The sequence below is a fragment of the Harpegnathos saltator genome, unplaced genomic scaffold, assembly GCF_003227715.2.
Source record: "Harpegnathos saltator strain DR-91 unplaced genomic scaffold, Hsal_v8.6 scaffold160, whole genome shotgun sequence".
NCBI lineage: Eukaryota > Metazoa > Arthropoda > Insecta > Hymenoptera > Formicidae > Harpegnathos > Harpegnathos saltator.
In genome coordinates, this window is record NW_020229940.1 from 740,320 (window position 1) to 758,843 (window position 18,524).

Genomic DNA, 18,524 nt, shown 5'->3' on the forward strand with positions numbered 1-18,524 from the left:
ACCGTTTGGCGAGATTCGCAATAATTATTGAGTTATTAATGACAGAAGTCTGACGAATGAGCGCGCGCCGAGATGGATGATTGAGGAAGCATCGCAGCTAGAGCTGCCAGACTTTTTTATACATGCATACATACAATGTAGATACATAAATTCTGTTTCTCGCGTTAGAATCTATTACAGACTTGCGAGTTGATGTGATGCAAGTTTATTAGTGTAAAAGCTTCCTTTTACTTGCTAGATGTGTTTTCAGATAATTGACCTTAAGTAGCACAATTTCCATACATTTACATATATAAAAATAAGACATCTTAGCGAAAATGAAGTAACGCAAGTAATCGCTTTAATAGAAGAGGATCTTTATCTCTGCTGACACACACACACACGACGATATATCGTGAAATTATTAAGACCCAATCGGTGTCAGTGATACTATCACACAACCAAGTTTCGAAAAAAATGATTATATGGAAGGAAAATGTCGCCGAAAGTGAAGCAATAGAATATCACAAATCAAGCAGCTTAGATCTTAACCCACGTACGTTTTGAAAATACACTAAAGGAGATTTAATTAGTTTTTTTTACTTAGGATTTTTACTTAGGATTTCGCATTTACAATTTTAAGTATACCATTAAAATATCTAATTGTTTTATTAGAGTCACCGAAGTCATAGGCAGCTTTCAGTTCTGTTCGCAGATACGCTTCTTTCGCAGATACGATGTTTTCTTTATTTACTAGTCAAGTCATGTCGGATACGAATGGGACCATCATAACATTTAACATTACGGACAATCGACAGAGCCTCATCCTTGTTTTGAAAAATAATGACATGTAATGCTCTATAAAAATCAACACGCTTCTTATCAAGTCTAGCCAACTTTACATTATAACGATAATTTGGAATTATAATGTTACATATTTCGTTAACTAAAGAGGCATCTTGATCCAGAAGACGTATCATGTTCTTTAAGATCGAAAAATATTAAATTCCGAGCTCTGCGCTCTCTATCCAGCAATTTTCAGCTTCTCTTCAAGATTGGCGCTCGGCGTAATACGGCCTTCACATGTAGGGATCCTCGCAGAAAGATCACCGATATCAGCCCTGACTTTATCCAGTTCGGTAAGATGTATCTCCTTAAATTCTAAACGAAACTTATCAAATTCTGAGCGAATAATATCTCTGATGCTCCGAAATAAGTTATCGTCCAGTGACAATACAGTTGAGATGCTAGGCTGCATACCGTCCGTTATTTGACCCTTAAAATTAGGATGACCAGCACCAGACAAATATCCCGGATGCGAAATCAGACCACACGAGCACGAGACAGGCTTGACCACTCGGGTCGAGCAACCCTAACAACTTAGGCTCCATGAGAAAAGATTAGCAAGATCCGAAATCTAGAAACTATCACGCACAGAGCAAAACAAAACATGTTTTGCTCTGTGAAGAACAGAACAAAACTGACTCCGACGACAGACAGATCTGATCTGAATTTTGTGATTTAATTTCTATTTATAAAAGAAAACGGATATAAAGATGCTTCTTATTACTTTTTTTAAAAAATAAAATTATTATTGAATAATGCAGCATTTAAAAATAATTTAATTTATCTATTAAGGAAGATATATTTATTATGAATTAACAAACATTTTGTAAACATTTTGTTTCTCGTATTCCTATTACAGGCCATATTTAGAAATGTGTTTTACATAACATCATTTGTTATTTAACTTCATATTGCTACAGTAAAATACAAATATGTAATCGTCTGAGTTTTATATAATATATATTCTAAATATGGCCATAATTTTACATGTATTTATAAGAGTATTATAATCATCAAAACACTTATATCTCACCACTCAATAATTTCTTATCAAATAAAAATTCTCCCAACTCTCCGTGTGTTTGCATCATTTTACCCAATGTCGAAATTTTACCAGCAAGTTCCCGTTGGCCTTTATATTGTTCATCTAAGAAATCTGACGTAAAATAGTCCACCAACTGTGAAAAATTATAATATGTAATTAATAACGGATTATTCCTGTAAGATTTATTTTTATTTTCTTATAATACTCACATGATAATCATTGAAAGTGAACGTTTTCGGATTTTCACAAGTTGTGATTATTTCACGAATGCTACGCGTAACTTGAGCTTCTAAATTCAAAGCGTCAGTGAGGGCTTCAACACCACTATTCCACTCTTCGCGTATCGGTTTCTAAGTAAATTTTTGTAATTACAATTACAAGTATATTTGTGTGTGCCAAATTAATTTTTTCATAATCTCTATTTAAATATTCTAATACACTCAACGCTCATAAAATGTTCGTAAAAAGAGGAAATACTTACCAAAGGAAACTTAAGAAGCTTACTAACGTCACTTGTAAGTTGTCCTCGCATTAATAAATATTCAATGACTTTTAATGCATGCTCTCTTTCTTCGCTTGCACTCTCAAAAAAGAATTTACTAAATCCTGGACGATTTATAGTATCACGTGCAAAATGAGCACCCTGGTAACATAAAAAATATATTAACGTATATTTACCGATATTATTTTATATTATATATATATAGTGGGAATAATTATATTATTCTACAAAAAAAAAAGACTTTTCCTCAAACACTAAAACAAGACTATCATAAATAATTTTCTGTAGCTTTTTGGACATTGAATATGAATCCAGTTTCCAATTGCTCCATTACTTCATTTTTTTAAGAAATTTGCAATTAAAATTGCAAAAAGAATTATTTTCACATATTTGCATACCATTGCAAGATAAGTCATTGCAGCTTCGACTTCGGTTTTGACTTGAGATTCCATGATCTTTATGCATGGATCTACCATATCCACCCATGACGTTGGTAATTCTGCAGGTTTCATTGTACCTGGAGAAAGAGATAAAATATAAAATCAGACTTAAAGATAAAAATATATTTAATATGATGAAATATTAATTAATTTTTATATCCTGTGTGTTGTGTGTGCGCGCGCGTGCGCGTACACAGGGTGTTAAAAAGTACACCGACCAAACATAAGAGATACATAAATAAACAATATGAGATAGGAAACTAATGGAATAATAGGAAACTAATCGGAATAATAGGAAACTAAATGGTTGAAAATGCATTGTATGAGATATAAGGTGTTAACGAAAAATACTATTATTTAGAATTGCAATTGGAATTATATGACATGTGCATATCAGTCATTCTAACCAATGTAAAGCGATGCATTTTGATACAAAGAAGCAATCTGAAATGCCGAACGTTACTGTTAATTTAAAAGCCGAGAAATCAATTAAGTAAAGTTATAAACACATACACTGAATATATTCTCCCATTGTTTAATGTTTAAAAATAACTAAAAATTTAAAAATAATTAGCTAATTATGCGCTAATATTATTGTGTTTAGTTGAAATTAAATCTATTCCTTTTGTTTATATTTAAGCTAAAAAATATATATTAGTAAAGTGCAATTGTATAACAACAGTATTTTTCTTTAATAACGGTATTTTCCTTATATTTCATACACATAATACGTTTCTGATTAATTTTCTAACTCATATTGATTATTTACGTATATCTTTCATTATCTCTCATAATTTGTTATATTTTGTGGTATATGTGGTATATTTTTGTAATATCTTGCACGCACGTATGTACGCACGCACGCATGCACACATGCACGCGTACATACACCCACACACACACACACACGCGCTCACACACACGCGCTCACACACACGCGCTCACACACACACACACACACACACACGCACACGCACACGCACACGCACACGCACACGCACACACACACGCACACGCACACGCACACACACACACACACGTACGTACGTACGTACGTTCGCACGCACGCACGCACGCACACAAGCACACGCACCCACAAACGCACAGCATTCCACTTTAATCAATCCGGTCAATTTTTTTCTAAAATTATTGATATAGAATGAAATATTTCAGATAAAAAGTGAAGCAGTTTCGTGAGACTATTTTGATCACGTTGTTTCTTTTCTAAATGTAGATATCAAAGAAATATGAGTCGTACCCACATTTTTAAATGAAACTGTCCATTTCCAAATATTTACGATTGTAATCCTTCTCAAATAGAACGATCATAGATACTCACAAGAGTATTGCACAAGAATTGTATGATGTAAATCATCGATTTGACTGAATTCTTTTAGATAGGTAAAAATTGAAAAATATTTGACTCGTATTGCCGTTTGCTTAAAAACTCGATAGTTTTTAAATTATTCAATAATAAAGTTTAAGGAATTAGACATGGCGCATAAAGTAGAATACACAAGCAGGCTCTTCCTAAATGCCGCGGTGAGGGAGCAACCTAACTCACGTGACTAATAAGCTAACGATTAGAGTTCGATTTTGCTATGATTTTTTTCTTCTTTTTTTTTCAAATCTAATATTAACGTAAGTATAATCGAAAACATATAAAATACATGTATACAGGGTGTCCCATTTTAATGTCCCACGCCAAATAACTCTTCAGTATTGAAGTTTCAAGGAAAATGATCTGAATAAAGTTGTAGGGATTTAAGTGAGCTATTTTATGATGACCTTGACTTTGACCTTGACTTCTATTTTCAAGGTCATTTGAAGATCAACTTGCGTTTTTTAAATGGGAACCCTTATTTTTTATCACACTCTTTTTGCTACTAGTTAATTTGAACAACTTTTGTCTAAAACATTTTTTTGTCTAATTTTTTTGAGATATTTGAGCAAAACTTGATAACTTTTTCAATATTTAATTGATTCAATATTTAATCTGATGATTTCGAAATTTCCAAAAATCAGTAAGTTAACAAAAGTCAGGGCGCTATTGTAACAATATATTCTTGAGACTATATAATATAATAAGAATATAATATATAATAAAGAATATAATATATAATAAGAATATAAATAATATAAGAATAAAGCAAGAAAGTCTAGTACCACTTTTTCTTCCGACAAATAGTTAGCGAGATGTAAGTTAAAAATTGAAAAAGTTATTAAGTTTTCTTCAAATATCTCAAAAGATATTAGACAAATAAAAAAATGCTTTAAACAAGAGTTGTCCAAATTAACTAGAAGAAAAAGTGTCATAAAAAATAAGGGTTTCCATTTAAAAAACGCAAGTTGACCTTCAAACGACCTTGAAAATAGAAGTCAAGGTCAAAGTCAAGGTCATTATAAGGTAGCTCACTTGAATCCCTACAACTTTTATTCAGATCATTTGCCTTGAAGCTTCAATACTGAAGAGTTATTTGGGATGGGACATTAAAATGGGACACCCTGTGTCCCATATGAGTCCCTATATGAGTGTATATAGATGTTCGGTAACTCATGTAGCTACAGAACCAATAGAAATATAGAACTAATTAAAACAAATATAAAAGTCCCATAGTATTTTATGATAAATGCAATTGTTATCAAGATATTAATTACAGAAATCTGATGAGCAACCCCGCACCGAGATATTAGAAGTTACTTGGGTTCAGCAAAACTACACTCACTCCAAAAAAAAGCGGTACACTTAAAATATGGGAAAAATTTACCAAGCTTTAAATGATCATAACTTGGTAAATAATAAAAATAGAAAGGTCTTTAAAAAATGAAAATAAAACTTGGAATCTCTAATTAAAGAATCGATTTATTTTAATGTAGCGAGAAAAATTTATTGAAAATGGAGATGACAAAGCGAGAGTATGCGAAATTGAAAAATATTTGTCCGAGTTTGTCACGGCGCATGGCGAGAGTCAAGTATTGCAACTCAATCGCATAAAAAGCATGTGATAGTATAGAGTCTCTTCTTTAAAATGCTTTTTTAATCGTGTCGTACGATGATTTTTCACCGAATTATTTACATTTAAAGAAAAAAACAGTATTTTACTTTAAATGCGAATTATTCAGCAACAAATCATCATATCGAAACGATTCAAAAAGCATTTTAAAGAAGAGCCTTTGTACTACTCACATGCTTTTTATCCAATTGCATTACGACACTTGACTCTCGCTATATGCCGTGGCAAACTTGGACAAATATTTTTCAATTTCACATGTTCTCGCTTTGTCATCCGTCATTCTCAATAAATTTTTCTTGCTACATAAAAATAAATCGATTCTTTAATTAGAGATTCCAAGCTTTATTTTCATTTTTTAAAGACCTTTCTATCTCTATTATTTACCAAGTTATGATCATTTGAAGTTTGGTAAATTCTTCCCACATTTTAAGTGTACCGCTTTTTTGGAGTGAATTTATTTATGGTGCTCGTACATGAATTATTATCAATGATGGCACTTCTCTGTTTCATTCATATATGAATCATTACCAATGAAAAAAGTATAAACATAGATCCAGAAACGCTTCTTTTCCAAGTTATAAACAGTTTTTATTAAGCATATCTCCAACATATTTCAGTCGTATTACTCGAGAGAATAATAATTACATCAATAGATAGATTAGCAGAAGAGGAGCCATCGGTCTTCTACAAGTTTGGCTTACACGACCGCTCGATTTGAATCTCTTAGATTTTTATCTATAAGTACATCTTAAGACTCTTGTTTATAAGACATCCTCGTGATCTTGCCTTAACCGGCCGGATCAGTCCTGATATTGTCTTATAACTTGACAAGTACTTAACGAAAAGTAACTTAGTTATAGTGTTTTGGAAAATTCAAGATGAGCTAGAAGAATATGTAATGAAAAATAGGGGTTCCATTTAAAAAATGGAGTGACCTTCACGTGACCTTCAGAGGACTATCCAAGGTCAAATCAATGGCACCATCTTATGTCCCTCTTTGAGCCAAACAACTTTTGTTCGAAATATTTTTGTCTACTGAGTTTAGTTTTCGAGATATTGGGCTGGATCATTTAAAATGGGACACCCTGTATATAATATTAGGTTGTCTAAAAAGTATTGAGCCTTTGGAGGTCAAAATTGACAATACATTTATTGTTATTTGAAAATAACATTATGAAACCACATATGGACCATTTTGTTCGATGACCTTCTGCCATTTTTCCGGCAACACCATAATCCCGTCGCTATAGAACTTCTGTGGTCTCTGGTCAAAAAATTGTGACACGTGGTTTTCACAGGCCTCTTTTGAAATTAACTTAACACCATTCAAGGAATTCTGCAGAGACCGAAACAAATGATAGTCTGACGGCGCCAGGTCCGGGCTATACGGTGGATGCATTAAAACCTCCCAGCCAAGTTCTCTCAATTTCTGACGGGTCGTTAAAGATGTATGCGGTCTGGCGTTGTCAGCGTGGTATACGACACCCTTTCTGTTGACCAGTTCCGGCCGTTTCTTTTAAATTGCTAGGTGCAATCGCGCTAATTGTCGACAGTACAGGTCCGAGTCTATTGTTCTGCGTGGCAGCAGCAGCTCGTGATGCACGATGCCTTACCAATCTCACCAAACGCATAATCTTCCTGGGCGTCAGTGTGGGCTTTGCCACAGACTGTGAAGCTTCTCCTCACTTCGACCACGATCTTTTTCATAGATTGTTGTTGTAGGTTATCCACTTTTCATCACTCGTGATCAACCGCTTCAGGAATAGCTCAATTTCGTTACGTTTCAGTAGAGATTCGCAGATAGAAATTCGATCAAGTAAATTTTTTTGAGTCAGATCATGTGCACCCAAACATCGAGCTTCTTTTTGTAGCCAACTTTCTCCAAATGGTTTAACACTGTTTGGTGATGGATGTTTAGGTCATTGGCGATGTCATGACTGCTTATGTAGGACTGCTTATGATATGCCGGTCTTGCTCGACTTTTGTCAGAATATCATCCACTTTTTCTGTGATTGGTCGCCCACTGCGAGAAGCATCTTGGACATCGAAATTTCCAGAACGAAAGCGGCTGAATCATCTTTTGGCTGTTGCTTTTGATAACGTATTTTGCTCATGAACAGCACAAATTTCTTCACGGGCCTGCGCAGCATTTGCGCCTTTATCGAAATAAAATTGTAAAATGTAGCGCAGTTTTGCGGAAAGTTCATTCATCTTCACGGTGCAATACCTTACGTCTGATTATAAGAATTCTATTCTAAATCTAAATACAATTCTAATCTAAATACAATTAGGAGACAAATTTTTTTCGGAAATCGGTCAATTTCTTTAGAGTTCTGGTAGCCCTCCGAAGAGTTCTATCGGTTTTCCTTATGACTTGAATCGATTCGAGCAGAAATGAAAGAGTTCTAGTCCATCAAAGTATCACAATCGTGAAGTTGGCCCCCCCCCCCCATAACTTTATTTCGTGTTTTAACCACTTTAATCAACGGAACTTTTTTTTTTATTAATTGAGAACTCTAGAATTCTTTGCGGGGCAATCAGAACTAAGCTCATTTTTCTTTCAAATTTTCAAAATCGGGGCTAACTTCACAGACGTCAAATATTAATCGTATATATCATAAAATTCAGTCAAATATTATATCAGAGAACGAAAAAGTTATTCAGAGAATAAATTAGGATGTGTATTAATGTTCGCGACTGTGCATTCGAGTATGAATGATAAATTTTTATTTTCCATCTTTTTTGTCTATGACCTTTGGTGTCTGTGATCATTGTATTCGTCTTAAAGTGAACTACAATTGTTAATGTTTGAAAATGATTCCAGAAAAAGAAATGATCTTCATATCTTTTTGGCACTTCCATCTAGAAAAAAAATAACATCACTAAAATACGTACCTCTCGAGACCGTTCTACTTCTAGCTAATCCTTTTTTAAACATGCTGTATATAAATTAATAAAAAAGATTGTCATTATAATGATATTATTGTAATTTAATCTGCGTAATTAAAACGCTAATTTATTATTGTCATCGCGTTAGATAAATCATAATCTGATAAATTATTTTATTTTTTGATAAGATATTGATAAAGAAATACGTGATCTTGTTATCTATTAAGAGGATGGATTGGCAGAATAAAAAGTTTGATTTAATCAGTAGCTATACAAATTTAATATATACGGGACACTCCCATCGTAATCAATTTACTGTAATCTTTTAAACTAAGTGAGATATCGATTGTTCTTTTTAGAGATTATATGGTAGCAAAAAGAAGATACATTTTGATAAAAGAAAAATTTTTTAATTTGGAGTTGTTTCATTAAAATTATATTAAAAACATTTAAAAATTTTTTAATAGAATAATGATTTTTTTAGACATAATTGTTTTCTCTGACCATTCTACATATAAAAATGCAAAAATACTGGAAAAATGCAAAACAGTACTGGAACTTATGATAAAGTCAATACATTTTTAAAGTCAATAAAATTCCGAGATACTTTATATATTATTATATATATTTTATGTATTATTTTAATACTTTTCTATATAGCAATATAAACATTCTTATGTGTATCTATGTTTTTGTAATCATCAAATTAATTTGATGATTTTGAAATTTCCAAAAGTCAGTAAGTCAGTAATAAAAGTCAGGGCGCTATTATAACAATATATTCTTGAGATTAAATAGAACAAAAAAGTCTAGTACCACTTTTTCTTCTGACAAGTAGTTAGCGAGATATTGTGAGTTAAATATTGAAACAGTTATCAAGTTTCCCTTAAATATCTCAAAAAATATTAGGCAAATGAAAAAAATGTTTCAGACAAAATTAGTAGGGTTTTATAAGGCGCATTTATATGGCGATATTATTATTATGACCTTAAGCGTTGTCAAGGTCACATGAAGGTCATCTTAAATTTCTTAAATGGAACCCCCTATTCTTCATTACATATTCTTGTAGCTTATCTCGAGGGCTCTCCAAAGCATTATAATTAAATGTTTTTTCGTCAGGTATTTTTCGAGTTAGAAGACTTAAAAGTTGCAGTACTGCTGGTATTAATATTACTGCGTGGAGTTTGCATGGTCGGATTTACATCTCTTTTGTGTGTGCCTATATGTGTATGCGTGTGTGCACGTGTGTATCTGTGTGTGAGATGCACCGTCGATTTTGCTATTTTCATTTTTGTGTGCGAAAACCCTATTTCCAATTTTAACATTAGACTGGCACATTATCAAACTGTTAATGCATAGGTTTCCGCCGCTCAGATTACTGTTATATCCAGAGATATCACTACTCATTGGTTCGCTACCGCTTTTGTAAAATCTTATTCTGTTTGCCGATTTAATGCTATTTCATCTTGATCGAGTTCGTACCTAAAATTACAAACTGAATTGAAGTTTGTGAGAACCTAACCTCAGAATTTTAACAAACTCCGTCGTCGAATAATAACGAAAAAATATTTAATTATAGTGTTTTGGAAAGCTCTCGAGATAAGCTACAAGAATATGTAATGAAAAATAGGGGATTTCATTTAAGAAATTTAAGATGACCATTATGTGACCTTGACAACGCTATTCAAAGTCATAATAATATTGCCATAATACGCTTAAAAAATCCTATTAACTTTGTATGAAATATTTTTTTCTAAAATGCGTATTTTCCGAGATATTAAGAGGTTTCGATACTTTTTGTACACCCTATATATACAGGGTGTATAAAAAATTTTTCAAATAAAAATTGTAGAGTTTCAAAAGATCTATTTACTGACATTATGAGTTTGATCTTGGATGGTGTCGCCAAGGTTAGGACAAGGTCATCTTGAATTTTTTAAATGGGATCCTCTATTTTTTATTGCATATTCTTGTAGTCTTTCTCCAGACCTTTTCAAAGCACTATAATTTTTTCCACTTTAAGTAAGCCGTTTCGAAGTTATTGAGCTTTTTATGATAAGATGTTCAACCAACGGCTGGAGCAATTTCGTGACTTGTATTTCAGCACATGTAATATTAAAATAATACTAATGTATTAAATTTATAACAGTACTAAAATTCACCTTCGAATCATTTCAAATCAATTGCAATGAATTTGACTTGAAGTAGAAGATATTACTTGTACATGATACGCGTTGTTTCATACGGAAAAGATAAATTACTTTTCTTACTGATTTTTCTTTCTTTAATTGAATTATCGATTTTGTTATCTAATTAATACACATTTCTGTTTATTGGATAAACCTTTTTGTTTCCTAGCTTATTACTTTTTCTTTTAGAGATTAACATTATTCTCAAACGCTTTTGTAAGGATCTTGACTTGGCTGGCTGAATACTTCTTTGATCTTGTCTTGGTTGGCTGGACATCTTATCATAAAAAGATAACTTCGAAACGGCTTACTCAAAATAGAAAAAATTATAATGCTTTGAAAAAGTCTCTCTGAAGGGCTACAAGAATATGCAATCAAAAATATGGGGTCCCATTCAAAAAATTTAAAGTGACCTTGTCCTGACCTTGGCGATACCACCCAAGGTCAAACTCATAATAATAAACTCAGTAAATAGATCTTTTGAAACCTTATAATTTCCATCCGAAAAATTTTTTTCTAAAATGCTTAGTTTTTCTGATATTTCATCATCCCGGTATTTTTTATACACCCTGTATATATATATATACAGGGTGCATAAAAAATACTGGGACGGCGAAATATCTCGAAAACTGAGAATTTTAGAAAAAAATGTTTCAAACAAAAGTTGTACGGTTTCAAGGAGGATATGAAACGACTATATCGTTTTATTCACAGATGACACTACTTTCGAAATATTCACTGATAATTACTTTTCTTAAATGGAAATCCCAATTTTTTATTACACCGTCTTTTTCTATCAACTAATTTAAATTTTTATCTGAAATATCTTTTTATTTGCCTAACATTTATTGAGATATTTAAGGAAAACTTGATAACCTTTTCAATATTTAACTCACAATATCTCGCTAATTATTTGTCAGAAGAAAAAGTTGTACTAGACTTTTATGCTCTACTTAGTCGAAAGAATATATTGATACAATAACGCCCTGATTTTTGTTAATTTGATGATTTTGAAATTTGCAAAAGTCAGTACCACATTTTCTTTCGTCAAATAATTCGAGATATCATGAGTTAAATATTGAAAAAATTATTAAGTTTTTCTTATATATCTAAAAAATATTAGACAAATAAAAAAATGTTTCAGGTAAAAGTTGTTTAAATTAATTGGTAGAAAAAGACGGTATAACAAAAAATTGGGGTTTCCATTTAAGAAAAGTAATGATCAATGAATATCTCGAAAGTAGCGCCATTTGTAAACAAAACGATACAATCGTTTCATTGAAACGACCTTCTTGAAACCGTACAACTTTTGTCTGAAACATTTTTCTCTAAAATGTTTAGTTTTCGAGATATTTCGCCGTCCCGGTATTTTTTTATACATCCTCTATATACTTTTTTTTTTAAGACATTAAGGTGAATGCAGACATTAAAGTGAAAAGTTAGTTTAATATTTTTAAACGTAATCCTAATTTTGTAAGCGCTTATATTTGAAGCCTTTTTAATTTAGATACCGAAATATCTTAGAAATAATAAGGTAAACGTACCGAATTACGCCACTGCACAGTGGCCAAGTGCCGGACAAAAATCTATTTTTGCACTTATTTCCAAATTTGTTTTGCAATATATTTTTGTTTTCTTTACTTCTTTAAGTAATATTTTATATAAGCATAACGTCTTCCATGATGTCCTTTTCATTTAATACTATTAACATAGATCAAAACTTAAATTCTGTAACTCTCATATAGTATCTTATATAGAATATATATGTGTATTTGATAATTAAATGCTTTGTGATTAACGTTTAACAATATTTTCAATATAACTAAATATTTTTAATATATAAAATTATAACTTATGTAATCATATTTTGAAAAAAACTTTGGTTTCTTAATGTAACACATAATGAAAAGAACATTTATCATTTTTTTGTAATATATTTTGAGTATTCAACATCCTTCAATTTGGCAATAATGTGCATTTTGTTAGTACCTCAACTTCAAAATCACGTCTTCGTTGCGTACGTTTACGTGCGTTTTTAAAAGTAACAGCATAATAATTAAGAAAGCAACATGGCATTTGGATGAGCAGCTCGGCAAATAAAATTATTAACGTTTTTCAGCAAATAAAGGATTTCGCTTTATTATTAAAACACCTTGTTTTTCTATTTATCGTCATTTGGTATATAATTAATGACATAAATTGGGACATTCTATAATCTCAGTGGATATAATTCGAGACATTTGCAGTTCACATTTAATTCTTTTATATAAATAAATAATCTTGTTTATTTCTAATTTATATATCCGCTAATTCACAATAATAACTTTTAATAAGATTCATAGTCTTACCTAACACCAATTTACTGTTTTAAAAGTAAACTTTCAAAAATTAGTTTCTGCTTAAAGCGGCGTAATTCGGTATGTTTACCTTAAATTCAATAATTACATAATCAACACTAGAAGTCAAACAACGGAAGCGCCAAGCTTAAACCAAAATCCATGCTGATACAATGCAGTAAAACATTAAAAATTTTGTAATTGCTATATCATTGGCCTCGCGCCAATGTACAATGTACAGGGTGTATCAAAAATACTTGGACAAACTTTGGAAGCGGGTTCCTTACACCAAAATAAGGAAAAAATGTCATGTAAACATATGGAAATGCTTCGTTTTTGAGTTATTATTGAAAGTTTATGTTCAACGCGTTCAGCACATTTTAGTCACATTATTCGAGATGCACTGACTGATATCTACCATGACAAAATGGATAGGTAGGGAAGGACCAGTTCCATAGCCTGCACGTTCATCCGACCTCAATCCTTTGGATTTTTATCTGTAGGGGCACGTAAAAGAATTAGTTTATGCAACAGAAATTCCAAACTCAGAGATGCTTCATCAACATATCATGGAAGTCTGCGAAACCATTCGACCATGTGAAAATCTTTGAAAGGGTGCGATAGTCCATGATCCGACGAGTTCATGCATGTGTAGAAGCAAGAAGACATTTTGAACACTTTCTATGAGCTGACAATTTCAAACAGATGTGTTATTGTAAAATGTTTTTTCAATAATAACTCAAAAATGAAGCATTTCCAAATATATGTTTACATGATTCTTTTCCTTGTTTTGATGTGAGGAATCTGCCCCCAAAGTTTGTCCAAATATTTTTTATATGCCTTGTATACACCATTATTTTATAATATAGTAAGAAATAGAATATATATTTTTGCAGCAAAAAATATCTAAACTTCTTTAAAATGTCAATATTTTAACGTAGCAAAACCTATGATTCCATTAAGATGTGCCTGCGCATTACGACTGAATTATATGAAACACACTCACGAATGTTTCTACAACTTTATATTGAAAGAGGTAAACCAATAAATTATCATTCTAGATTCCTATATTATGGATTATTTTCCTGTGAAGATAACTCAAAGATATAATTTATTTAAAACCTAACAGCCTACTATTATATATAATTAAATATAAATTAAAATTAATTAATTAATTAAATAAAACAATAAATTAAGTATTAAAATTATATATCATATAATTAAGTTACTGTTTGTCAAAGCATTATAATTCATACATATCACAGATGAGCTTTAATAAATCTAAGTAACATCAGCATTATGCAATGACGCAAAGTTAATTTAAACATATATACATCAAACATATTTCAACATTTCCTAATAAATTGCGTAAGCTAGGGGAGTGACAAACCTTATCTACTATGCATGAATCAGTAAGGGACAAAGATCAAATAGAAAGCAATCACTATAGTCTGTTAATTTGTTCTCTTTAGATTGCAATATATGTAGTTTCTCAAAGAATATACTCATTAATTTATCAACAATTTATACTTAATAAAATAATTTATAATATAATTATAATACTTTATATAATTTATATATCTATATATGAAATTTAAATTCTAATTAATAAAAATGATATGTTAATAAGTTAATATTATTAATATTATTAATTAATATTATTAAACTTATATATATGCATATATTATAAAGATATATATCGAATAAGCTTAAAAGAATACATATATATATATATATATATATACACATAAGTACAATATTAAAAACGTATATATATTTATTAAAGAAATTTGTAGTTCTGAAATATTTACAATCAAATATTGCATATGATTGTGATCATTTTTTTTTCGTTGTAATTAGTAGAGTTTATTTAATACAATTGAAAGGAGAAACAGCATGAGCAATATTCAAAGAAAAGTCTTGTATCTCAATTAAAATAATCTATCATGTTTCATACACTTTATGCAGAGTCATTCTATCTCCACAATATATATAAAGATTTTGTAAGTTCAAAATATATCGTCTTTATTATATTTAGGTTTGAATTTGGAATAGAAAACTGAAATTTTCTGTGATAAAATTCCTTTTTCGTAATTCATAGAAAGATAAAAGAAATATACTTTGTTTATTATAGTTGTACTTCTGAAACTATTTTATGGTCGTATTTATTCTTTTCTCTACTAAATATATATTTAGTATAAATAATGTAACTACACAAAATAGAATAACAAAATATTGAATGATGCCATGAGTTCACAAAGTAAACAAATAAGATATTATCAATTGCAAAGACTTACATTTTAATCCATCTCCGAGAGTGTTACTGACATAGGCCAAGGCAACGAGAAAGACATAAAATAACTTCATTGTCGTAAATGAGGTTATGCGACTTCTCCCGAAAAAAAGAATGCAGTTTCTAGTAAATGAATAGATGCACGACAGTCCAATCGCCTCGTTCAGAAGCAACCTTTATACGCACTGGTATAGAAGGCTACCTTCGTTGGAGTTAGATAAGAAAATGCGTAGCGACTAAACGCGTCTTACGACCATCGATCAGCTAACAATAATCGGTTGGCGAATGTGCAACATACGCACTTCAACCACATGAGCGGGGAGGACGAGGAAACTGGAATTCGCCTTCTATTTCACTGCCCCTCACACCCGTCACCTAATGTATGAAATGAACACGCATGCGCGCGCTCCGCCCCGTCAGCTGACTATGATTAAGTGAAAAGTCCTATCGCCAGTTGGCGACATTCATTGTTGGGAGAACGTCGAAGCGAGAGTATTCACGTTACTTCCCATCGAATGTGCGTATCGATCATTCACAAGAAAGGTACGTTACACAAATTCAGACCGATAATATTTCTCAGTAAATAAGAATACGGTAAAGAAAAGGAAATTTCGAAAACGCTATATTGTCATCTTTTTCATATTGCGTACAAATAGTACTGTGCATTTTTTATAGCATAATATGCCAACTGCGTCACAAATTGTATACATGTATATGGTTGATTTTATTTAAGGCCCGATACGATGATATTGCGCAAGATCGTTAATCATCCTCATGATCCATGATCGACCTTTGAACGAATTTCTATTTTCGTTATCGTATTCGGGACTATTAGTAATACAAATATCATTACTCATTCTTTCGATATTTTTTAACAATATTCCTAAATGAAATATTTTTATACTGTTAAGGCACTTGTATTGTCATTCGAAAATAGATACATTGACTATAGATTTACTATAAAATAATAAATATATAAAATGTAAAACTATATAAAAAGTAAAAACTAATTATATGCTTGACATATTTTGTCTGATCTGTTAACATTTTTATATAATAATTTTGGAATATTGTATAAATATATATAAAGATTTATACTTTATTATTATGATGTATCAAATTTCAGCAAAAATGTTGGCCTATGGGATAATGTTTATTCTTTTGGTAATGACCTCTGCAGAATATTGTTACAATGATGTTGAGAATGCTTGCAGTACTAGACCCACTGCAACTGGTATATAGATATATTATAATAAAAAAAGATATATGATGTAATGAAAATTTAAAAAATAATCAGTTATATAAATTATTTAAGTTTCGTCAGAATTAAAGTTATATATGTTATAATATATAATATATGTGCATATATATATGAAAAAGGAAATTTTTCTGATTTAACATTAAAATTTCTGTGATAAAAGTTACTTCTTAAATAAAATTATAGTTTTGATAAGAATTTTTTATTGATGTTTCTAGATAACCCATTAATTCCAAATTGTAATGCCAAATATGGAGCTATTGATGTACTTCAAGCTGATCTTCAAGCATATACAAATGCTAATATTGAAACCAGCTTTGAGTTTCTATTGATGTCTACACATTTTGGAAATTATGAAGCTAATCGAGAAGGATTTAAAGGATTATATCGCAAACTTTCAGACCAATCATGGGAAGATGCTATAGATTTGATAAAATATATTGCACAGCGTGGTGGTAAGATGAACTTTAATCAGCTTCCACGCTTTAAGAAAAATGTAAGTATTACCAATTTATGCTTAATCTTTGTGCTTAGAGAACAGATATATTATAATCCATATCATTATTTATAGGTTAAAGAGAGCAGAGTATTGGAGTTAAATGAATTGAACAGTTTATCTAAAGCACTTGATACTGAGAAGCAACTTGCTGATGAAACATTACGTATCCATGCTCAAGCACAGCACCATACCAAACAGGATGCAGCTGTTGCGCATTACATTGAAGAACGTTTTACAGAATCATTGTCTCAACGTGTAAGACAATTAGCAGGTTATACAAATGACTTAAAGAAGATGTTGGGAGAACGTGATCCATCTGTTTCCATATTTCTATTTGACGAATATCTTCAAAAAAATTTGTAAATTGTTTGCTGATATAATTTAAGATACATATTATTACTGATGATATATTATTACTATTACTTTACATAGCTTTTTATATAAATATATATATACATATATATAGATTGTATTTTAAGATATTTTTGAAAATTATAATGGTTATATTCCCTTCCACCATCCACAGATTATATTCGTTTAACTTTCTCCAATGGAAATAAAATTAGATAATAAAATGCCTGTAACACAATCAGACATAATAATATTAATATTTATTAAGACTAGTTCCAAAAAAGTTTCCAATTATGCACAATATGTCTACATATTTGTGTATTATAACTGAATTATTTTGACAGAATAACTGTCAGACCAATCAACAGATATGATGCATAAATATATACATATATTACACGTAAATAGAAAATTTGTTTGGAACTAGGCCTAGCAAATGTTAAGGATATACAGGCTTGTATACGATTAAATCATCATTGTTAAAGGTAGTCTTCTAAGTCTTATGAAGTGCTTAATATATGTATAATCTGTTATTTTGCCTTAACTGTTTTTAATGTTAAGAATCTTTAATGTGTAAAATAGAAAAAATAAATGCATATAGGAATTTATTATATATAATCTATAATAATGTATATGTATACGTGTTATAACAAAATATCTTTTTATAAACAAATTTATGATTGATACAAATTAAAAATTATTTAAATTGATGTCTTGTTCATAACAAATTATAAATTCATAGAATTGTATGTAATTTTATTTGAATTTATTTTCAGATATATCTAAATTTATATATGTATATATATAAAATAAATATAGGGTGACTCAGTCGCCCAATCTCAGACTACCCAGGTTACCCTATTTTTTTATAAACGCGACATTT

The 18,524-nt window shown here is 30.6% G+C and overlaps 2 protein-coding genes across 4 annotated transcripts; one reads left to right on the top strand and one right to left on the bottom strand.

Annotated features, from left to right (window-relative positions):
• Positions 1-1,610: 1,610 nt before the first annotated feature.
• Positions 1,611-15,837, bottom strand: Fer1HCH (ferritin 1 heavy chain). 2 transcript variants are annotated; one of them, XM_011149852.2, is made up of 6 exons: positions 15,538-15,837; positions 13,659-13,737; positions 2,771-2,889; positions 2,352-2,513; positions 2,080-2,220; positions 1,611-2,003 (listed from the first exon to the last, which is right to left on the bottom strand). In XM_011149852.2, the coding sequence occupies exons 3-6, from the start codon at positions 2,882-2,884 to the stop codon at positions 1,848-1,850; spliced, it is 573 nt and encodes a 190-aa protein (XP_011148154.1). In that variant the 5' UTR covers positions 2,885-2,889; positions 13,659-13,737; positions 15,538-15,837; the 3' UTR covers positions 1,611-1,847. The 2 variants fall into 2 exon arrangements, with proteins under 2 accessions (XP_011148154.1, XP_011148153.1); XM_011149851.3 differs by lacking the exon at positions 13,659-13,737.
• A 44-nt stretch (positions 15,838-15,881) lies between these two features.
• On the top strand, positions 15,882-17,884 carry Fer2LCH (ferritin 2 light chain). Of its 2 annotated transcripts, XM_025296904.1 has the most exons (5): positions 15,991-16,076; positions 16,267-16,367; positions 16,660-16,767; positions 17,010-17,287; positions 17,363-17,653. In XM_025296904.1, the coding sequence occupies exons 3-5, from the start codon at positions 16,665-16,667 to the stop codon at positions 17,651-17,653; spliced, it is 672 nt and encodes a 223-aa protein (XP_025152689.1). In that variant the 5' UTR covers positions 15,991-16,076; positions 16,267-16,367; positions 16,660-16,664. The 2 variants fall into 2 exon arrangements, with proteins under 2 accessions (XP_011148151.1, XP_025152689.1); XM_011149849.3 differs by lacking the exon at positions 16,267-16,367 and having other exon boundaries at positions 15,882-16,076; positions 17,363-17,884.
• The last annotated feature ends 640 nt before the right edge of the window (positions 17,885-18,524 follow it).